Genomic DNA, 22,918 nt, shown 5'->3' with positions numbered 1-22,918 from the left:
TGTGATGGATGATTGTTTTGATGTGTTCTTGAATTGGGTTTGCAATATTCATAAGGGAAATTGGTCTGAAGTTCTTTTTCTTCATTGGGTCTTAGTATGGTTTAGGTTTAAGGGCAATGTTGGCCTCATAGAAGGAATTTGATAGTGCTCTGTCTATTTTAATTTTGTCTAATAGTTTGAACTGTATTGGTAATAGGTCTTCTATGAAGGTCTGATAGAATCACAGAATCATTTATAACAGTCACTTTGTTTATAGGTTCCCATATCTGCACAGGGGCATGAAGCCATCATTTGTGAGAATATGACCTAAAAAGAAGTCATGAAGCAATAGCAATCAGTAACACCTTCAACACTAAAGAATGTAAAGACGACCTGGCAGATACCCAAAGAAATATTCTTGGCAGCAGATGAGTCTAGAAAACTGCATAGAAGAGTGGTATTATATGGCGATCATATTGGTATACACTTTCATAGAATATCTTATCTCCACAGGAGATAAAGAAAGTAAAGATGGCTACAGCTGTTCAAGGTGTTTTAAAATAAAAAGTGGTATTAATAATCCAGTAAATGAGATAGATCCCCTTATCATCCAAACAGATCAATATGCAGAACCTGAAGAGGGTGCTGTTTCTTGTGCATTCCCTCAGGGTGACAGAACAGTAAGTCAAAGCACCTTGAGCCACCATGTACAGTCCCTTAGGGCAATTTCTTCTGAAGCTCTCCCTATGGATGCCAGAGTGAAGTCAAGGGATATGGTGGAAACATTTACTGGAGTGCTAGTGAAGTAAATCGTGGTATTAAACCTGAAAATAAATTGGACTCTTGTTTCTTTATCCAGAGATAGGAGTTTCCTGAATCTAAAGAGAGAGGTATTTCACGTGGAGTCATTGACTATTCTTTAAGAGCAACTCAAGGCACCTCCCATTCTGTCTATAGATATGTCCCTGGGGGCACATTCTTCTGATGAATTTGCATTGGAGGTACTAGGGCTGCCTTCCAGGTCAGACCTGCCTTATTCTGTGCCTGTACATTTTTTGCCTGAATAAGGAGGCACAGTGAATAATGTGAAGGCCACCAAGAGAGTCTCCAGGGAGACCTCAAAACAACAACAACAAAACTTGATGAATGTCCCCAAATCTTCAAATATCTCTCTAATCTTTAAGCCCACCAGAGAGAACACCAAAATGAGTGGTCCTTTTTCTGTACCAAGTATGATGAAGGCTTCTATAACCTCTCAGGCCTCAGAATTCATAAAGTCTTTCATCTACAAACAAAGGAAGCTTTTTATATGTAATACATGCAGGAGGTCCTTCACCACCAATGTCAGCCTGTAGGTTCATGGGAGGATTCACATGGGAGAGAAGCCTCACACACACTCCCTGTGTAAGCATAGCTTCAACCAATCATCCACATACTACAGTCACCTGAGGAAAGGTCACAATGGCTTAATTGTATCATTTCTGTAAGAGCACTAAGAGGGCTTCAACCTCAGTGTCTCATCTGTACATGAAGAAAAATGTAGCTTTTTAAAGACCACTTAGTGAAGATGTCACATGTAACTTCTGGATTAGTCCTTCTATCTGTTGTCTCATTCTACTTTCCTGTGAGGGTAAAGAAGACAAGTCAATTGACAGTTCTGAAAAATGCCTAATGCCTAAAAAAGCAGCTTTAATTTATGCCCAATAATATTAAATAAATGAATGGTACATGTGTATGCCTCTGTTATATATTTTGTGTGGAACATCTCTCTCTCTCTCTCTCTCTCTCTCTCACTGTGTGTGTGTGTGTGTGTGTGTGTGTGTGTTTGGGTGTTTGTCTGTTTTGCCTTAGGTACACAGCATGGGTGGTGGACAATAGGGTTCTTAGCTATTCTTGAGTTTTGCCTTGTTTGAAGCAGAGTATTTGTTACTGTTAGCTTCTTATACTATTTTATCTGACCCTAGATATACAAAACATTCTCTGGTCCCATTATCAATAGGGGCTCCTGGTAGTGGAATGCCATTTCCTCTGACTTTTATCTATCTTGCTGGGTTTCAAACCCAAGACTTAGGCTTTCCTGGTAAATTCACTTGGCCTCTCAGTTGTTTCCATTCCCACGAAATCTTCACTGCTTAAAGTTCCAGAATGTGAATAGTTGAAGTTCAAAAATATAATAATAAATAATAATAATAATAATGCAAAAAACACAAAACAAAACAAACAAACAAAAACATTACACTTCAGTAGTTCACAGTATTTCAGAGGAATCTCCCCTCCCAGTTCCATTATGGTCACACCACATTCTTCATACATCTACTTACAAGACATCTTGAAACCTAGGGAGTGTAGGTGGTTATATGGAAGCTTGCCTCAGATGAAGGCAAGTAGACGCAAGGGTAAAAACTTTCCACAAATAAACTCCAAAAACTACACTCAAAAAACACAAGTTTTGTTGAGAAATAGGATTCTGTGTCAAGTAGAAGCCAACAGACGTAGTCTAATTGAGTTGTTGGGATCTGTGTGTATGCTGGTGATTTTCTTGAGAAAGCTAAGTTCCCATGTCATGTAGAAATGTCAAGAATGTACTATGACTTTCCCCTGATGTATCTGGTGCAGGCTTTCAGCAGACAATCAGAAGGTTTCCGTTTTAAAAAACACAGAAATTCCTAAGCTGGGATAAATACCAATACAAATTATGCATTTGCATACTGAAGTTACTCTTGTTGGCATATTTTCTGCTAGACCTAGTCCATGAGATTTAGTTTTCTAACTCCTTGCTCATGGTTTATTCTTCAGTTTGTTCTCCAGGTTAAGAAAAAGCCTCCTGAAGATGGGTGATTTGGATTCTCAAGATTTCAACTTTAAAATATTTAGATTGCATCTTTGTGAATATTTTATCTATTTTAATTTTTTGACATTCTAAAATTTATATTATTATAGAATTTTGGTTTAGGATCAGTGCTATTGGCAAATATGTTCATATCCTAGGGTTGGAAGATAAGATCTGTACAGGTGAGCATCAGAGGACAGAGTTCAACTGATAACAGTGTGATATCCTGATGCTATGGACCATTCTTTCAGTCCCTTCATAGGGGATGTGAGGGCAGAAAGTCAAACCAAAACTATACAAAGTGACAGGCATGGTGGTGCAAGCTGTTAATTCCAGCACTCCCAAGGCAGATACAGAAGGATCGCTGACTCTGAGACCAACTTTTAAGAGCAGGGTTCTCAACCTGTGGGGCTAAAATAACCCTTTCACAGAGCTTCATCTCAGACATTTACATTACAGTTCATAAATGTAACATGAAATATAATTTGTTGCTACTGTTATGAAGTAACAGCAAACATAATTTTTTTGGTTGGTGGTTACCACAACATGAGGAAATATAACAAATGTTGCAGGAAGGTTGAAAGTCACTGTTTAGGAGTTTGAGGCAGAAGGATGCAAATTATAATGCTAGTCAGTATTCATGCCCTCATCCTGTGTCTAAATAAAGCAACAGTTAGGACTGTCAAGAAAAAATAGGAGAAGACCAACTGCCTAGTATAGAGGCTAATACCTGCATCATCTCCATGCTGACATGGTAAAACAAATGGAACCACAGGAGGAAGCACTCTGATGTTAGTACCATTCTTACTGTCTCTTTTTCAAAAAATTCTTCTCTCATATATTACATCCTGACTGCAGTTTCCCTTTCTTCATCTCCCCTTCTCCAATCAGTCCCCAGGATCACTCTGCCATCCAGATCCACAAACACATCTGCTGATTTCCCTCAGAAAGATCTGATCTTCTAGAGAGATAAGAAAAAATTGCATATGAAGCTACCATAAGAACAGGCACATTTCATCACATCAAGACTGAAAAAGGCAGCATAGTAGAAGTGTCCCACAAGCAGCTAAACAGCCATGGATATCCATTTGAATGGAATTAAAAAATGTTTCTGAGTAAGGTAACATAGATCATGAAACATAAACATTGTATGTACTCACTTATAAGTCAAAATATCTATAAGCTGAAATGTAAAAAGTAATAATTCTATAGTCCACAGACAAAGAGAGGAGGGCTGAAGAGAGAATGTAAGGATCTTCCTAGAAGAGAGAGAACATATTCTATTATATTCCCTCCCACTAATAGCTTCCAATAGGAAGACCAAGTTACCCAAGCATAACATATATATAGAAGACAATGTCAGAGCCCCATAGGCTCTTTATTGTGAGCTCAGATAGTACCCAGCAAGTTGATTGCATAGCCTGTCTTCTCATGGTGTCCCTGACCCCTCTTGTTCCTATGATTCTTCACACTCCTTCTCTGCAGGAGTTTCAGCCCTGCCTATGTTTGATTTTGTGACTCTGCATCTGTTCCTGTCAGTTGCTGGAAGAAGTCTCTTTGGTCTCTTTGATGATGATTATGATAGTCTCCAGTCCAATTTGCAAGCAGGGTAAACTGCAGATTGAAGGTTTTATGGCTGAGTTTATATCCCAACCCCTCCATTTGTGGACTTGTGTGGATACAGATGATGGCCAGTTCAAGATCCCTATCCTCCATTACTACGAACCTTCTAGAAATAGATTCTGTGCTGCCCTTATAGATTCCATGAGGTTTCTATTGAACTAGATTTCCACCTAAACTCCCAAATTCTGTCCCCTTAATTTTAGTCATTTCTCCCAGGATTTTCTCCTTCCCTTCAATCCAATCACTTCTGGTCCCAACCCCTTTCACCCCTAGTGCACCATCTACAAAATCTATCTAATTCTCCTTCTTCTGGAGATCCTGAAATTCCCCCTTCAGCCGTCCTTGTTAAATAGCTTCTTTAGGTTTGTGAACAATAGCATGATTGTCTTTTTCTTTACAACAAATATCCAATTATAAGTGAATACATACGATGTTTACATTTTTGGGTTTGCTTGCCTCACTCAGGATGCTCTTTTCTAGTTCCATCCATTCGTCTGCAAATTTCACGTCACTACTTTTAATAGCTGAATAATACTGCATACTCGTGTAGGTATAAATGGGCCACTTTTCGTTTTTAAAATAATTTTATTTTTCTTGGATATTTTATGTATGTATATTTCAAATGTTATCCTCATCATTCCTCTATCATTCCTCCTCCCCTTCCTTCTATGAAGATGCTCCCATTCCCACCCACCCTCACCAACCTCAGTGCACTGGCATTACCCTACATTGGGGAAACAAGCCTTCACTGGACAAAGGGATTTTTCTCCCATTGATGCTGGACAATGCCATCCTCTGCCACATATGTGGCTGGATTCATGAATCCCTCCATGTGTACTCGATTGTTGGTAGTTTAGTCCCAGAAAGCTCTGGTGGGATTTGATGCGTTGATATTGTTGTTCTTCCTCTGGTGTTGCAAACACCTTCCCTTCCTTCAGTTTTTTTCTAACTCCTCCATTGTGATCTGCTTGTTCAGTCAAATGGCTAGCAGCAACCATCCTAATCTGTATCAGTATGGCTCTGGCAGAGCCTCTCAGGAGACACCCATAACTGGCTCCTGTCAACAAGCACTTCTTGCCATCAGCAATAGTGACTGGGTTTGGTGGCTGCTTATGGGATGGATCTCCAGGTGGGGCAGTCTCTGGATGACCATTTTTTCAATCCCTGCTCCACTCTTTGTGCCTGTATTTCCTCCCGTGAGTACTTTGTCCTCCCTTCTAATAAGAAAAAGTCATCCACATTTTGGTCTTCCTTCTTCTTGGGCTTCATATGATCTGTGAATTTTTTCTTAGGTATTCTAAGCTTTTGTGCTAATATCCACTTACTATTTATGTTATTTGTGACTGGATTACCTTAATCAGGAATGTATTTTCTAGTTTCATCCATTTGCCTAAGCATTTCATGTAGTCACTGTGTAAATGTACCACTATTTCTATATTCATTAATCTGTTGAGGGATATCTGGATTCTTTTCAGCTTATTATAAATAAGGCTGCTATGAACACAGTGGAGCATGTGTCCTTGTTATATGTTGGAGCACTCCTTTGAAAGTATTCCCAAGAATGGTATAGCTGGCACCTCAGGTAGTACTATATTCAAATTTCTGAGGAACCACAAGATTGATTTCTAGAGTGGTTGTCGCAGTTTGCTATCTGACCCAAAATGGAGGAGTATTCCTGTTTTTTTTTTTTTTTCACATCTTCGCCAGCATCTACTGTCACCTGAGTTTTTGATCTTAGTCATTTTAACTGGTGTTAAGTAGAATCACAGTGTTGTTTTTATTTGCATTTCCCTGATGACTAAGGATGTTGAATATTTCTTTAGGAGTTTCTCAGCCATTTGGTATTCCTCAGTTGCGAATTCTTTATTTCGTTCTGTACTCCATTTTTAATAGGATTATTTGATTCTCTGGAGTCTACTTTTTTGAGTTCTTAGTATATATTAGATCTTAGCCCTCTATCATAACTAGGATTGGTTAACAACAACAACAACAACAACAACAACAACAACAACAACAACAACAACACCTTTCTCCAATCTCTTGGTTGCCATTTTGTCCTATTGACAGTGTCCTTTGCCTTACAGAAACTGCAATTTTATGAGGCTCAATTTGCCAATTCTTGATCTTAAAGCATAAGCCATTAGTGTTCTGTCCAGGAAATTTTTCCCTGTGCCTAGGTGTCTGAGACTCTTCCCCCACTTTTCCTTCCATTAGTTTCCGTGTATATGGTTTTATATGGAGGTCTTTGATCCACTTGGACTTGAGCTTTGTTCGAGGATTACAAGGAGATAAGATTGGGTCAATTTCCAGTCTTCTACAGTCTAACCTCTAGTTCAACCAGCACCATTTGTTAAAAATGTTGTCTTTATCAATTGGATGGTTTTATCTCCTTTGTCAAAATCAAGGAACCATGAGAACATGGGTTCATTTCTGGGCCTTCAGTTCTATTCCACTAATCTACATGCTTATTTATCTACCAATATCATGCAGTTTATTTAACCAGGATTCCTCTGTAATACAGCTTGAAGTCAGGAATGCTGATTCCCCTAGAAGTTCTTTTATTGTTTAGGACAGTTTTCACTATGCTGTGTTTTTTCCTGTTCCAAATGAATCTGCAAATTGCTCTAACTCTGTGAAGAATGGAGCTGGAATTTTGATGGGGATTGCATTGAAACTATAGATTGCTTTTTGCTAGATCACATTCTTTACTATATTAATCTTGCCAATACAAACTTTTGAGATCTTCAATTCTTTCTTCAGAGACTTGAAGTTCTTGTCATATAATTCTTTCACTTACTTGGTTAGAGTCACACCAATGTATTTTATATTATCTGTGGATATTGTGACGGGTGTCATTTCCCTAATTTCTTTCTCAGCCTATTTATCCTTTGAGTAGAGAAAGACTATTGATTTGTTTGAATTAATTTTATATCCAGCAACTTTGCTGAAGTTGTTTATCAGGTTTAGACAGTTGTCTGGTGGAATTTTGGGCATCAGTTAAGTATACTCTCATATCATCTGTAAATAGTGATACTTGGACTTCTTCCTTTCCAAATTGTATCCTTTGACCTCTTTTTGTTGTCTAATTGCTCTGTTTAGAACTTCAAGGACTATATTGAATAGGAAAGGAGAGTGTGGACAGCTTTGTTTAGCTCCTGATTTTAGTGCATTTGCTTCAAGTTTCTCTCTGTTTAGTTTGATATTGGCTACTGGTTTGGTGTATATTGCTTTTTACCATGTTTAGGTGTGGACCTTGAATTCCTGGTCTTCCCAAGACTTTTATCATGAAGGGTTGTTAAATTTTGTGAAATGCTTTCTCAGCATCTAATGAGATGATCATAATATTTTTCCTTGAGTTTTTAATATAATGGATTATGTTGATGGATTTCCAAGTATTGAACCATTCCTGCATCCATGGGATGCCTACTTGATCATGGTGAATGGTCATTTTGATGTGCTCCTGGATTCAGTTTGTGAGAATTTTATTATATATTTCTTTACTTACATTTCAAAGTTTGTTCCCCTGTCCATAAGCCCCCATTCCCTCCCTTCCCACTCCCCCATATGGGTATTCCCCCTTTACATCCCTCTTATTGCCCTCCCCCATATCCCCCTGAACTGGGGGTCCAACCTTGGCAGGACCAAAGGCTTTCCCTCCCTCTGGTGTCCCAACAAGGCTATTCTCTGCTACATATGCAGTTGGAGCCCTGGGTCAGTTCATGTATAGTCTTTCGGTAGTGGTTCAGTTCCTGGAAGCTCTGGTTGGTTGACATTATTGATTTTATGGGGTTGCAAGCTCTGCCAACTCTTTCAATACTTCCTCTAATTCCCCTCAAGAGGGTCCTATTCTCAGTTTGGTGGTTTGCTGCTAGCATTGACCTCTGTATTGGACATGCTCTGGAGGTGTCTCTCAGGAGAGATCTATATCCAGTCACTTTCCGCATGCATTTTTTAGCTTCATCAATCTTATCTAGGTTTGGTGCCTGTATATATATGGGCCACATATGTGTCACGCTCTGAATGCCCATTTCTTGAGTCGTTGCTCTAAACTTCGCTTCCATATCCCCTCCTATGAATATTCCCAGTTAGTGAGAATTTTTGCATCAATATTCATGAGGGAAATTGGTCTGAAGTTTTCCTTCTTTGTTGGGTCTTTTTGTGTCTTAGCTATAAGCGTTACTGTGGCTTCAAAGAATGAATTTGGTAGTGGTCCTTCTGTTTCTTGTTTCTGTAATAATTTGATGATTATTGGTGTTAAGTATTCCATGAAGGTTTGGTAGATTTCTCCACTAAACCCATCTGGTCCTGGAATTTTTTTCTTTGGGAGGCTTTTAATGACTAGGGGATATGGGACTGTTTAGATAGTTTATCTGATCCTGATTTAACATTGGTACCTACCGTCTGTCTAGAAAATTATTCATTTCCTTCAGATTTTTCAGTTCTGTTGCGTATATACTTTGGTAGTAGGATCTGATTTTTTTTAATTTCCCCAGTTTCTGTTGTTATGTCTCCCTTTGCATTTCTCATTTTCTTAATATGGATACTGTCTCTGTACCCTCTGGTTATTCTGGTTTATCTATCTTATTGATTTTCTCAAAGAATCAGCTCCTAGTTTTGTTGATTCTTTGTATAGTCCTTTTTGTTTCTACTTAGTTGATTTCAGCCCAGAGTTTGATTATTTCCTGCTGTCCATTTCTCTTGGGTGTATTTGCTTCTTTTTGTTCTAGGCCTTTCAGATGAGCTTTTAAGTTGCTAGTGTATGCTCTCTCCATTTTCTTTTCACAGGCACTTATACCTTTGAGTTTTGCTTTTTGTACTGCTTTCATTGTATCCCATTAATTTGGGTATGATGTACCTTCATTTTTATTAAACTCTCATAAATCTTTAATTTCTTTTTTCTTTCTTCCTTGACCGAGTTGTCATTGAGCAATGTGTTGTTCAGCTTTCATGTGTATGTGTGCTTTCTGATGATTTTGTTGTTGTTGAAGACCAGACATAGTTCATGATGATCTGAGAATGCATGAGGTTATTTCAATCTCCTTGTATCTATTGAGGCCTGTTTTGTGACCATGTATATGGTCAGTTTTCCAAAGGTACTATGTGCTGCTGAGAAGAAGGTATATTATTTTGTTTTAGGATGAACTGTTTTATAGGTGTATATTAAATCCATTTGGTTCATAAGTTCTGTTACTTTCACTGTGTCTCCATTATTTTTTCGTTTCCATGATCTGTCCATCAATGCGAATGGTATGTTGAAGTCTCCTACTATTATTGTGTGTGGTGTAATATATGCATTGAACTTTAGTAAAGTTGCTTTTATGAATGTGTGTACCCTTGCATTTGGAGCATAGGTGTTCAGACTTGAGAGTTCATTTTGGTAGATTTTTCCTTTGATGAATATAAAGTGTCCTTCCTTATCTTTTTTGATAACTTTAGCTTGAAAATCAATTTTATTTGACATTAAAATGGCCATTCTAGCTTGTTTCTTCAGGCAATTAGCTTGAAAAAAAATTCCCTGTGTTTTACTCTTAGGTAGTGTCTGCCTTTGTCACTGAGGTATGCAACAAAATGCTGGGTCCTGAATATGTATTCAGTCTGTTAGTCCATGTCTTATTATTGGGGAATTGAGTCCATTGATGTTAAGAGATATTAAGGAATAGTGATTGTTGCTTCCTGGTATTTTTGTTGTTAGAGGTGGAATTATGTTTGTGTGACTATCTTCTTTTGGGGTTTTTTTTGCAGGAAGATTTACTTTTTTACTTTTTCTAGGGTATAGTTTCCCTCTTGTGTTGGAGTTTTCCATATATTATCTTTTGTGCTGGATATGTGGAAAGATATTGTGCAAATTTTCTTTTGTCGTGGAATATTTTAGTTTCTTCATCTATGGTAACTGAAATTTTTCCTGGATATAATAGCTGGTCTTGCATTTGTGTGTTTTAGTGTCTATATCATATCTGCCCAGGATCTTTTGGCTTTCATAGTCTCTGGTGAGAAATCTGGTCTAATTCTTATAGGTCTGCCTTTATATGTCACAACCTTTTACCCTTACTGCTTTTAATATTCTTTCTTTGTCTTGTGCTTTTGGTGTTTTGACTATTATGTGATGGGAGTAATTTCTTTTCTGGTCCTATCTATTTGGATTTCTTTATGATTCTTGTATATTCATAGGTATTTCTTTCTTTAGATTAGGGAAATTTTCATCTTTAATTTTGCTGAAGGTATTTACTGGCCCTTTATATTGGGAATATTCATTTTCTTCTATACCTGTCCTTAGGTTTCATCCTCTCATTGTGTCCTGGATTTTCTTGATGTTTTGAGTAAGGAGCTTCTGTTGTTTTGAATTTTCTTTGAATATTGTTTAAATGTTTTCTATGATATCTTCTGCCCCTGAGATTCTCTCTTCTATCTCTGGTATTCTTGTGGTAATTTTTCCATGCATGACTCCTTGATCACTCTCCTAGGTTTTCTATCTCCAGGGTTTTCTCTCTTTATGTTGTCTTTATTGTTTCTATTTCCACTTTTAAATCCTGGATGATTTTGTTTAATTCTTTTACCTGTTTGATTGTGTTTTCCTATAATTCGTTAAGGAACTTTTGTGTTTCTTCTTTAAGGGCTTCTACTTGTTCTCCTGTATTTCTTTAAGGGAGTTACTTATGTCCTTCTTATCATCATCATCAAGTGTCTTTGATGATGTCTATCATCAACATGAGATGTGATTTTTAAATCCAAATCTTGCTTTTCCAGTGTTTTTAGATATCTAGTATTTGGTATGGTGAAAGAATTGGGTTCTGATGATGCCAAGTAGTCTTGTTTTCTGTTGCTTAGGTTCCTGTGCTTGCTTCTTGCCATCTGTTTATCTCTGATGTTAGCTGGTCTTGCTGTCTCTGCAGCTTGTTCCTCCTTTGGGACTCTGAGCCTGTGAGCCTGTGAGCCTGTGAGCCTGTGAGCCTGTGAGCCTGTGAGCCTGTGAGCCTGTGAGACTGTGAGCCTGTGAGCCTGTGAGCCTGTGAGCCTGTTAGCCTGTTAGCCTGTGAGCCTGTGAGCCTGTAAGCCTGTGAGCCTTTGAACTTTTGGAGTGAGAATGCTCCTGGCAGACTAGCTCTCTGTAGGCAGGTTTTGTGTCCTAGGTCTGTGGGAAAACTCTGAGCAAAGATTGAGACTGGAAGGGCCTGTCTCAGGCCACCCTGTGGGCTCATGAGCCCTGTGTTCTCCTGGTGGGTCTCTCCTGTGGCTTAGAGTTAGCAGGCTCCTGGCAGGCCAGCTTTCTGTGGGCAGGTTTTGTCTGAGGGCTCCCACTTTTCTTTATTTGTTCTCCAGTTGAGAGACATCTAGTTTTTTTCCAGTTTCTGGCTAGTATGAATAAAACTTCTATGAATGTAGTTTATCAAGCAAGAGTCTTTGTGGTATGGTGGGGCATCTTTCGTATATATGCCCATGAGTGGTATAGCTGTGTATTCCAGATAGACTGATTCAAAATATTCTGAGAAGCAGCCATATTGATCCCAACATATTCTTGTACAAGTGCCATACAGCCCAAGTGCCTATACAAGACCGCACTACAACCAACATTGGAGGAGTGTTCCCTTGTTGGACATCCTTGCCAGCATTACCTATCACTTGTGGTTTTGATTATAGCCTTTCTGACAGGTATAAACTGAAAATTCAAAGTAATTTTTGTTCGCATTTTCCTGCTGCCTGTGGCTGAGGGTATTAGGGTATTGAAATAAAATTTAAATGCTTCTTATTCTGTTGAGATTTCTTTTTGTGTTTTGTTCATTGAAACTTGATGTTGTTTTGGAAAAGTCAGTCATGACAGTCTTATGTGTCACTGTGATAACAGGACTCATCACTTGCAGATTTCACCCCACCATTTCTCAGTCTGTGACACTGATGAAGGCTCCTTGGTCTTTTCAGTAATAATGTGAGGATAAAATATGCCACCTAGTGAAAATTCAAGGTGTTATTGCTATGTCTCTGTTTTCCGTAAAACTTAATTTTATGTCTGATCATAGAGAGTCTCAGATTACAGCATCTCCTACTATGGGTGCTATACCAACTTTTCTGTGTAGGCATCACCTGCTGCTCTACCTAATTTTGCAAATAGGGTCCAAGCTATATGTCTAAGTATGGAAAGAGGATGAGAAGCCTTCAATTGTGTAACTGAATATGAGTGGATCTTACTGGCTCGATCTTTAGACACCAAAATGGCTAGAAACATTGCTTTACTGTGAATCATATGATTTTCACATATGATTTAAGTCCTGCCCACCATTCTGGGAATGATTTCTCTCGTTTAAAGTCAGAAATGTTCTTACATTGTTTTTTCATTTTCATTTTTCATTAGCAGTAATTGTTCATTTGGTTTTGTTTTGCAATCTAAATTTCTTGGTTACTTCTATTCCTATTATAGTCTCTGATTATTAGGCATTCAAGAAAATTTTAGTATTTAGAAAGTGCAGTTTTTCACCAATATAAAAATTGTTTTAAATTTTTTTTCAGTGATAGGCCTTAGATGTCCAATGTGTACTCCCATTTGAATAGTTGGAGCCTGAGTCTCAAGGTGATTTCCTAGAAGCAAAATGAGAGCTGATCCACAAGCCAGGGGATCAGATTCAGGGGCTGGGAGAGTTGCTGAATGAGAAATGCTTTTCCTGATATTGGCATAGTTCCTTGAATAGATTTTCCAGGTGTTTTACAGCCACCATTTCTCTTTCCTTCTCTTTACCTCTTGTTTGGCAGTACTATAGCCATATGAGGAGCACAAAGACCCGACCAATTGAACATTTTTATCTTTCATTTCATAATACATGCTGTCATGGTTAATATGGGAAGAAATAGGGATGCTGACCATAGTGACGTTTGAGATGATGGCCAGGATTCTCCACATTTCATCACTGTTCCTTGCTTTGGTGACCTGTCAGACAACAGGAGGCTGGTGGGTATTTTTTTTTTTGTCTTCATTTTCCCTGTGTCTTAGTTGCTACAATAACAGGGGCATTTGATCCCCTACAGTGTACCTGGTAACTGAGTGACAGCTATTTGAATACCGGCAACTGGCCTGTTTGTGTTTAAGGTATTTTCTCTTTTCACTAACTATATGAATTTAGTTAGGATTTTTGCAACCTCATTAGCATTTAGGCCACAGGAGAACCCCCAGAAAGAAATCAGAGTTGGTAGAAAGCATTCTTAGTAAATAGTGTGGTTGTTATCTTTTCTTTTCAATAAAGGTCCCCCAAAATGTTGAAATACCTTTAAATAAATATGAATGACCGGCCACTTTCATTTCCCCCCTAGTAACTACTAAGGTGCCTTGTTTATTTCAATGACTTGCATACATTTTTGTTACAATGACAATGACTTTTTACCTACACACACAATTTCATTATATTCACATTATTTTGTGGCCCTTCTCTTTTAAATACAATTATGGTTTAAATTACAGATATATGCATTCTGTAGTATTTAACTTTATTTAAGTGCAAATTTTAAAATAAACTTTATTCTTATGGGAAAAGGTGGGGCTTGAAAGAATCCTTGGTACTGAAGAGCACTGACTGCTCTTCCAGCGGCCCCTGGTATTATTTCAATCACTCACTGGTGGCTAAAAACTACTTGAAGAACTAGTCCTAAGTGGTACAATGGCTTTTCTAAGCTGTGTGGTCATTTCATGCATGTGGTACAGACATGCATTCAAGAAAAACATCCATTCTGAGCAACAAAAAATGTCTGTTCTCCTATATGTATTTTTCTTAAGTTTACCTTTACTTTGACTTATACCACATGACATTTTGTTTAATATGATAATCACATATATTTGAAAATTGCTTAGTATTTGATATCAAATTCTGTAAAAAAATGCTGTGATAAAATTTCTATTCCACATAATGATGGAGTCACTTCCAGGAGGTTTGATGTTTTCAAATTACAGTCTTAACATTTTACAACAATTCAAACAATACACTAATATATAAGAAGAGATTGACCACAAGATTTTATGTCATACATGGAGGAAGCTATGGCTTACCAAAGCAGGGTAAAAATGGACTGGAACTAGTGTTCATATTGCTGATGATAACAAAGGGGCAAAATATGGGAAAGCATATTTCTACGAATGTAAGTACACTTACCCCCCATAGCATTGGATATTTGGAGTAGGTTGTAAAGATGACCACTATGGAGGAGAATGAGTAAGAAAGGACAAATGTGCACATTAGAATGAGGATAGTTTGTGTGGCTCTGTCCTCAGGAGAGTCTTTTATAAGGTGCTGAGCACTGTGGATATGTTTGACTTGTCTCTTATGTCTGTAGAGAATACTAACCATGGAGACACTTGAGCAGGCCATGAGACCCAGACACACAGCATCAGAGAAGCACAGTAATAACACATAAACTGCAGTTGCCATATTGCCTGAAGCAATCCATGAGCAGTATCCATAACTCATCATGTTAGTTACATTTTTGTTGTAAATGGGGCCTGACACTCTTGTTGGAGTCAAGATGTTTAGAAAGAGTTGCACAAGCCAACTGACTGAGCAGCAGGAACCAATGTACTTGGTGGTTCTGTGCTTAAGTGTCAAACACTTGGAGTTGCTCTGGTTGATAGTGATTGCCTGGAAGCAACTGAGTAGGCACATTGCATAAAGGGACATTCCCCTTGTTATTCGGCATATATACACAATCAATTTACATCCAATATCATCCAGAAAATACTTAAATCCACAATCTGACATGGCCCGTGGAATGCCTCTTGAGATGATAGACAAAGAGTTGGCAAAAGTCAAGTGCTTTAAAATCAGGTCTTTGGGCATTAAGTGTTTTCTAGTGAACATCAAAAAGATGTAATGAAATAATATTGAGGAATTGCCAAGCATTCCCAATGTAATCTGGGAGAAGAGAAAAATTCCCATTGCAAAGTGTCCAGATGCCATTCTCATTTCTTTTAAAAAAGTAAATAAATTTATTATGGTCAACAGACCACATAAATATTTGTCAGTGTGTATTGTTCATGGTGATAATAATATATTTATCACTTTTTCATGTTTATAGGACTTTCTTACTGAAGACTAATATCTGAAACATTGTTCTTTATTAAGGTATTATCTAATATTTAAAGGGAAATTATTATAAATGTTTACTGAGGAAGAATGTATTTACTAGACAAGAGATCACATGTCCATTAACATAGTAATCAAGAGATACAGAAAATCAAACACATGAATTTGAGGCTAAGCTGTTCTACAGAGTTAGTCCAGGATATCCACCTGAGAGTGGAGCCAGAAATGGCTGAAAAAAAAAGCAAACCAAAACAAAACAGGAAAATAGTTCTACAGGAGTGCTGACACAGAGGCCTACAGAAAGGTTAAGTCATTGTCAGAAACAGCAAGATAAGCTAACACCAAAGACGACCTTATGGCAAGAGACAAGCACAGGAACTTATGCAACAGAAATTAAGGCTACATGGCATTATCAGTGAAAATACTGGATATCCAAACACACTGAAAAAACAAGATTTCGATTTAAAATCACATATTTTGATAATGATGGAGGACTTTAGGAAGGACATAAATAACTCTCTTAATGAAATGCAGGACAACTCAAGTAAACAAGTAGAAGCCCTTAAAGAGGAAACACAAAAATCCCTGAAAGAATTACAGGAAAACAATACCAAACAGGTGAAGGAATTGAACAAAACTGTCCAGGATTTAAAAATGGAAATAGAAACGATAAAGAAAGCAAAAAGGGAGACAATCCTGGAGATAGAAAACCTAAGGATGAGATAAGAAGTCATAGATGCAAGCATCACCAACGGAATACAAGAGATAGAAGAGAGATTCTCAGGGGCAGAAGATACCATAGAAAACATAGACACAATTGTCAAAGATAACGTAAAATGCAAAAAGCTCCTAACTCAGAACATCTAGGAAATCCAGGACACAATGAGAAGATCAAACCTAAGGATACTAGGTATAGAAGAGAGCGAAGACTCCCAATTTAAGGGCTAGTTAATATCTTCAACAAAATTATTTAAAAACAAAAAAACTTCCCTAACCTAAAGAGATGCCCATAAACATACAAGAAGCCTACAGAACTCCAAATAGATTGAACCAGAAGAGAAATTCCTCCCATCACATAATAGTCAAAAAACTAAATGCACACACAAAAAAGAAAGGATATTAAAAGCAGTAAGGGAAAAAGGTCAAGTGACATATAGAGGCAGACCTATAAGAATTACAACAGACCTCTCACCAAAGTCTATGAAAGCCAGAGATCTTGGGCAGACGTCATACAGACCCTAAGAGAACACAAATGCCAGCCCAGGCTACTATATCCACAAAAACTCTCAATTAACATAGATGGAGAAACCAAGATATTCCATGAATTAACAAAATTTACACAATATCTTCCCACAAATCCAGCTCTAAAAAAGATAATAGATGGAAAACTCCAACACGTGATGGAAACTACCCCTTACAAAAAGCAAGAAAGTAGTCTAATTTCAACTAACCCAATAGAAGATAGCCACACAAACATAATTCCACCTCTAACAACAAAAATAACAGGAAGCAACAATCACTATTCCTTAAAATCTCTCAACATCAATGGACTCAATTCCCCAATAAAAAGACATAGACTAACAGAATGGATATGTAAAGAGGCCCAGCATTTTCCTGCATACAGGAAACATACCTCAGAGATAAACACAGTCACTACTTCAGAGTAAAGGGCTGGAAAACAACTTTCCAAGCGAATAGCCCAAAGAAACAAGCTGGAGTTGTCATTCTAATATCGAATGAAGTTGACTTTCAACCAAAAGTCATCAAAAAAGATAAGGAAGGACACTTCATATTCATGAAAGGAAAAATCCACAAAGATGAACTCTCAATCCTAAATATCTATGTTCCAAATGCAAGGGCACCTACATTCAAACCTTACTAAAACTCAAACCACACATTTCACCTCACACAATAATAGTAGGAGATTTCAACACCCCACTCTCATCAATGGACAGGTCATGGAAACAGAAATTAAACACAGACTTATTACAACTAACAGAAGTATTGAACCAAATGGATTTAACACATATTTAAAGAACATTCCACCCCAAAACCAAATGATATCCCTTCTTCTCAGCACCTCACGGTACCTTCTCCAAAACTGACCATATAATCAGTCACAAAACAGGCCTCAACAGATACAGTAAGATAGAAATAATCCCATGCATCCTATCAGATCACCGCGGACTAAGGTTGGTCTTCAATAACAAAAATAATGACAGAAAGCCCACATATTGGAAGTTGAACACTCTACTCAATGACAACTTGGTTAAGGAAGAAATAAAGAAAAAAATTAAAGACTTCATAGAATTTAATGAAAATGAAGATACAAACTTATGGGACGCAATGAAAGCAGTGTTAAGAGGAAAACTCAGCTCTGAGTGCCTGCAAAAGGAAACAGGAGAGAACATATGTCCACAGCTTGACAGCACACATAAAACCTCTAGAACAAAAAGAAACAAATACATCTAAGAAAAGTAGAAGGCAGGAAATAATCAAACTCAAGGATGAAATAAAAAAAAATCAACCAAGTAGAAACAAAGAATCAACAAAACAAGGAGCTGGTTCTTTGAGAAAGTCAACAGGATAGATAACTAAGGAGTTAGACTAACCAGAGGTCACAGAGAGAGTGTCCAAATTAACAAAAACAGAAATGAATAGGGAGATATAACAACAGAATTTGAGGAAATGTAAAAAAAATCATCAGAACACACTATAAAAGCCTATATTCAATAAAACTGGGAAATCTGGAGGAAATGAACAATTTTCTAGAGGTATACCAGGTACCAAAGTTAAATCAGGAACAAATAAACCATCTAAAAAAACCCATAACACCTAAAGAAAAAGAAGCAGTTAATAAAAGGCTCTCAACTAAAACAAGCCTAGGACCAGATGAGTTTAGTGCAGAATTCTACCAGACCTTGATATAAGACCTCATACCAATAATGTCCAAACTATTCCACACAATAAAAACAGATGGAATGCTACCAAATTCCTTCTATAAAGCCACAATTACTCTTAAACCTAAACCACACAAAGATCTAACAAAAAAGACAACTTCAGAGAATTTCCCTTATGAATATCGACACAACAATACTCAATAAAATTCTTGCAAATGGAATCCAAGATCACATCAAAACCTTCATCCAACATGATCTAGTAGGCCTCATCCCAGGGTTGCAGGGATGGTTCAATATGCAGAAAACCATCAATATAATCCACTATATAGACAAACTCATTACATTAGATGCTGAGAAAGCATGTGACAAAATTCAACACCCCTTCATGATAAAAGTCCAGGAAAGATCAGGAAGTCAAGGCCCATACCTAAATATAGTAAAAGCAATATACAGCAAACCAATAGCTGCCATCAAACTAAATGGAGAGAAACTTGAAACAATCCTACTAAAATCAGGGACTAGACAAGGCTGCCCACTCTCTCCCTACTTATTCAATATAGTTCTTGAAGTTCCAGCCAGAGCAATCAGACAACAAAAGGAGATCAAAAGGAAACAAATTGGAAAAGAAGAAGTCAAAACATCACTATTTGCAGATGATATGATAGTATATATATATATATATATATATATATATATATATATATATATATATATATATTTTTTTTTTTTTTGGAGCCGAGGACCGAACCCAGGGCCTTGCGCATGCTCTACCACTGAGCTAGATCCCCAGCAGTATATTTAAGTGACCCTAAAAGTTCCACAAGAGAACTACTAAACCTGGCAAACACTTTCAGCAAATTGGGTATAAAATTAACTCAAACAAATCAGTAGCTTTTCTCTATTCAAATGATAAACAGGCTGAGAAAGAAATTAGGAAAATGACACCCTTCACAATAGTCCCAAATAATGTAAAATATCTTAGTGCAACTTTAACAAAGCAAGTGAAAGATCTGCATGAAAAGAACTTCACATCTCTAAAGAAGAAAATTGAAGATCTCAGAAGATGGAAAGACCTCCCATGCTCATGGATTGGCAGGATTAATATAGTAAAAATGGCCATTTTGCCAAAAGCAGTCTACAGACTCAATGCATGCCCCATCAAAACACCAAATCAATTCTTTATATTGATAGAAAAAGTAATTTGCAAATTTGTCTGGAATAGCAACAAAAAAACAAAAACAAAAACAAAAACAAAAACCAACCCCCCCCCAAAAAAAAACCAAGATAGCGAAAACTGTACTCAACAATAAAAGAACTTCTGCAGGAATCACCATCCCTGACCTGAGGTAGTATTGCAGAGCAATAGTCATAAAAACTGTATGATATTGGTACAGAGACAGATAGGCAAATCATTGGAATAGAATTGAAGACCCAGAAATAAACCCACACAGCTATGGTCACTTGATCTTTGACAACGGAGCTAAAACCATCCAATGGGGAAAAGATAGCATTTTCAACAAATGGTGCTGGTTTAATTAGAGGTCAGCATGTAGAAGAATGAAAATCAAACCATTCTTATCTCCCTCTACAAACTTAAGTCCAAGTGGTTCAAGGACCTCCACATCAAACCAGATACACTCAAACTAATAGAAAAAAAGTGTGAAAGTGTCTCGAACACGAGGGCACTGGGGAAAATTTCTTGAAAAAAACACCAATGACTTATGCTCTAAGATCAAATGGGACCTCATAAAACTGCCACGCTTTTCTAAGGCAAAATATACTGTCATTAGGACAAACGGACAACCAACAGATTGGGAAAAGGTCTTTACCAACCATACATCTGATAGAAGGCTAATAACCAAAATATACAAAGAACTCAGGAAGTTAGACTCCAGAGAGCAAATAACACTAATAAAAAATGGGGTACAGAGCTATCCAAAAATTTCTCAACTGTGGAATATCGAACGACTGAGAAGCACCTAAAGAAATGTTCAACATCCTTAGTCATCAGCAAAATGCAAATCAAAACAAGCCTGAGATTCTACCTTATACCAGTCAGAATGGCTAAGATAAAAAACTCAGGTGACAGCAGGGTCTGGCGATGGTGTGGAGAAAGAGGAACACTCCTCCATTGTTGGTGGGATTACAAACTGGTACTACCACTCTGGAAATCAGTCTGGAGGTTCCTCAGAAAACTGGACATTGCACTACCTGAGGACCCAGCTATACCTATCCTGGGCATATACCCAAAAGATGCCCCAACATATAACAAAGACACATGCTCCACTATGTTCATAGCAACCTTTTTATAATAGCCAGAAATTGGAAAGAACTCATATGCCCTTCCACAGAGGAATGGATTAAAAAAATGGTACATCTACACAATAGAGTACTACTCAGCAATCAAAAACAATGACTTCTTCAAATTCATAGGCAAATGGAAAGAACTAGAAAATATCATCCCGAGTGAGGTAAATCAATCATAAAAAAACACACATGGTTTGCACTCATTGTTAAGTGGATATTAGCCCAAAAACTCAAATTATCCAAGATGCAATCCACAGACCACAGGAAGCTCAAGAAGATGGATGAGCAAAATGTGGTTGCTTCCACTCCTTCTTAGATGAGGAAACAAAAATATCCATAAGAGGGATTATGGAGCAGAGATTGAAGTAATGACCATTCAGAGCCTGCCGCACATATGGTATACACACACACACACACACACACACACACACACACACACATATATATACATATATATATACATATATATATATATGTATATATATATATGTATATATATATCACCACCAAAACTAGATAAAATCTGTGAAGCTAAGAAATGCATGCTGAACGGGACCATATGTAGATCTCTCCTGAGAGACACAACCAGGTATGGGGGGAGGGCGGCAATGGGGGGAGGGTTGGGAGGGGAACACCCATAAGGAAGGGGAGGGGGGAGGGGGATGTTTGCCCGGAAACCGGGAAAGGGAATAACACTTGAAATGTATATAAGAAATACTCAAGTTAATAAAAAAAAAAAAAAAAGCTCTGCATGTTATAAAAATACAGTGGTAAATACTAGCAGCAAACCACTGAAATGAGAACAGGACCCCTTTTGGGGGAATTAGAGGAAGGATTGAAAGAGCTGAAGGGGCTTGCAACCCCATAAGAACAACAATGCCAACCAACCAGAGCTTCCAAGGACTAAACCACTACTGAAAGACTATAAATGGATTGACCAAGGGCTCTAACTGCATACGTAGCAGAAAATAGCCTCGGTGGGGCACCAGTGGAAGGGAAAGCCCTTATTCCTATCAAGGTTGTACCCCCAATGCAGCTTAATATCTGGGGAAGGTCCTAAGGGGGGGTGGATGGGAGGGGACACTTTATGGGGGAGGGGGAAAGAATAGGGAGCTTATGGACAGGAAATGGGGAAAGATAACAACATTCGAAATGTAAATGAAGAAATTTATCCAATAAACCCGCACACACAAATAGTAATAAAATGTTCAGGATATATAAATGATAACTTATATTAATAACATATGTTTTTAATTATATGTACTGTGAGTGTCTGCATGTAAACATGAGTGCTGACATGGCCCAGACTTTGGGATATGCTATAGCTGAATTTTTAGGTGGTTGTGACCAACTGGTAGGAATTAGAAATTGAACCGAAATCCAAAGTAATAGCAGGATGCATTCTTAACCATTCGCTCTTCTCTCTATCCTCCAAAGAATATTCAAAAGTGAATTTGAATAAAAACTAAAATATAAAACAAATGAGCAATGGGTCCTGTTTTGGCTAAATCTATTATTAACAGTTTGGACAGCCAACATGTATATAAAGTGAGGGTCAACATAAAAAATTAAGGAAATACATTGAGGACATGCAAATCAAAGTTGTGATGAGAGATCTTCAAGTCCAGAGTTAACAGGTATTAATTAAAACAAATTAAGATAAATAATAGCAGGGATGAAAGCCGCAGAGCCTGGGGTGAAATAAGAGCCCTTGTACAGACTGTAAAGAAAAGTTAATGGGGAACAAAACAATCATAGCAGGAAATACAGGGTCTATGAATGGAGCAGAGACTGAAGGAAAAGCCACCCAGAGACAACCCCACCTGGGGATCCATCCCATACGCAGCCACCAAAGCCAGTCACTATTGCTGATGCCAAGAAGTGCTTGCTGACAGGATCCTGATATGGATATCTCCTGAGAGGCCCTGTCAGAGCCCTACTGATACAGATTTATGGAGTAAAGGAGTTAGAGAAAGGACTGAAAGAGGTGAGGGGTTTGCAACCCCATAGGAACAACAATAATATCAGCCAACCAAATACCCCAGGGTTCCCAAGGACTAAATGACAAAACAAAGAGTACACCTGGGGGGACCTATGGCTCCAACTGCATATGTAGCATCGGATAGCACTGTCTGGCATGAATAGGAGGAGAAGCCCTTGGTCCTGCGAAGGCTCTTTTTCTGATTGTAGGGGAATTCCAGGGTGTTGTGGTGGGAATGTGTGGG

At 37.8% G+C, this 22,918-nt stretch overlaps 1 protein-coding gene, 1 long non-coding RNA gene and 1 pseudogene across 3 annotated transcripts in view; 1 reads left to right on the top strand and 2 right to left on the bottom strand.

Moving 5' to 3' along the window:
• Positions 1–13,283, bottom strand: part of LOC103690176 (protein LYRIC pseudogene) — a 44,998-nt pseudogene extending 31,715 nt beyond the window's left edge.
• The window catches only part of LOC102549242 (uncharacterized), a 1,084,685-nt gene that overhangs the window by 310,737 nt on the left and 751,030 nt on the right, over positions 1–22,918 (top strand). The window lies entirely within an intron of this gene.
• Positions 14,446–15,366, bottom strand: Vom1r108 (vomeronasal 1 receptor 108). The gene is given in 1 exon segment (NM_001408828.1): positions 14,446–15,366. A coding segment is annotated over 1 exon segment (921 nt).

The sequence above is a fragment of the Rattus norvegicus genome, chromosome 7 (assembly GCF_021556685.1).
Source record: "Rattus norvegicus strain SHRSP/BbbUtx chromosome 7, alternate assembly SHRSP_T2T, whole genome shotgun sequence".
Classification (NCBI taxonomy): domain Eukaryota; kingdom Metazoa; phylum Chordata; class Mammalia; order Rodentia; family Muridae; genus Rattus; species Rattus norvegicus.
The sequence above is the reverse complement of the archived record's forward strand: the minus strand, read 5'-3'. Positions and strand labels throughout refer to the sequence as shown.